The 1,372-nt window shown below is 39.5% G+C and overlaps 1 protein-coding gene across 1 annotated transcript; it reads right to left on the bottom strand.

Annotated features, from left to right (window-relative positions):
- Positions 1-277: 277 nt before the first annotated feature.
- Positions 278-1,053, bottom strand: LOC308278561 (small ribosomal subunit protein eS6; the record flags this gene model as incomplete). The annotated part of the gene is made up of 1 exon (XM_080718395.1): positions 278-1,053. One exon carries the CDS (start codon positions 1,051-1,053, stop codon positions 304-306), a length of 750 nt encoding a protein of 249 aa, XP_080574521.1. The 3' UTR covers positions 278-303.
- Between the last annotated feature and the right edge of the window lie 319 nt (positions 1,054-1,372).

The raw sequence follows: 1,372 nt of genomic DNA, 5'->3' as shown, positions 1-1,372 counted from the left end.
ACATTAAAAAGAAAATGAAAATCTTAGAAGATCAAAATGTATAAATGTATTTTATGTTCTTTAATAGAATAAATATTATAAAAATGGCCATTCTTCCATTTTTAGTTTTTTAAAGAATCTCCACACTGATCTGCGTAGTGGCTGAAAGAGTTTGCAAACCCACCAACAGTATAGAAATATTCCCATTCCCCATAGCCTCACCATCATTTTGTTGTTGTTGTTGTTATTTGACATTTTTATTTTATTTTTTTTTTTTATTTTTTTTTTTAAGGTCTGATCTTTATTTGTTACACTTTAAAATTCTTATTTTTGACTGGACTCAGACTTAGAAGTAGAAGCTCTCAGAGAGGACAGCCTGCGTCTCTTGGCAATCTGTTCCTGGCGTTTTTCTTTGGCTTCCTTCATTCTCTTGGCCAAAAGTTTAGCATATTCTGCAGCCTCTTCCTTGTTTTTCTTAGTACGCTGTTTCTTCAAAGCAATACGCCGGCGTTTGTGTTGCAGGACGCGTGGAGTAACAAGACGCTGAATCTTAGGTGCTTTGGTCCTGGGTTTCTTACCTTCCTTATTTAAGGGCTTTCTGACAACATATTGGCGGACATCGTCTTCTTTGGAGAGATTGAAAAGTTTTCGAATTCTGCTGGCTCTTTTGGGCCCCAGGCGACGAGGCACAGTGGTATCCGTCAGTCCAGGAATATCCTTCTCTCCTTTTTTTACAATAACCAAGTTGAGAACGCTCAGATTGGCATCCACAATGCAACCCCGAACAGATTTGCGCTTTCTCTCTCCAGTTCTCCTTGGTCTATAACAGGAATGCCCCTTACTCAGCAGTAGGCGAACACGGCCGTGGGTCAAGACACCCTGCTTCATGGGGAAACCTTGTTTGTCGTTCCCACCACTGATTCGGACCACATAACCCTTCCATTCTTCACCCAGAGCATCAGCGGCAACTTCTGTGGCCATACACTTCTCGTAAAATGTACGAAGTTTGCGTTCATCGTCCACTTCAATGAGTTTCTGGCAGCCAGTGGCTGGGAAGGAGATATTCAGCTTCATCTTGGCGCAGCTGACATTTTTATAATTGACATTCTGTTTGGGGCTAGATGGAATCTCAGTGTATTTTATTTGCATATCCCTGATTGCTAATGATGTTAAGCATTTGAATATATTATTTTGTGAAACGCCCATTCAATTTAGATGCTCATTTCTTGATTGGGTTATCTTTTTTCTCTAGTGTAATGTTTTTGAGTTTTTTGTATATTCTAGACGTTACACCTCGGTCAGAACTATAGCTGGTAAAGATTCCTCATTCTGAAAGCTTTCTCTTTCTACTCTTGTTGATTGCCTTTGATGATCAGAAACTTCTTAGTTTGAT

The sequence above is a fragment of the Muscardinus avellanarius genome (genome assembly GCF_963383645.1).
Source record: "Muscardinus avellanarius genome assembly, chromosome: X".
In the NCBI taxonomy this organism is placed as follows: domain Eukaryota; kingdom Metazoa; phylum Chordata; class Mammalia; order Rodentia; family Gliridae; genus Muscardinus; species Muscardinus avellanarius.
Note: the sequence above shows the minus strand (reverse complement) of the source record. Positions and strands in the feature narration are given on the sequence as shown.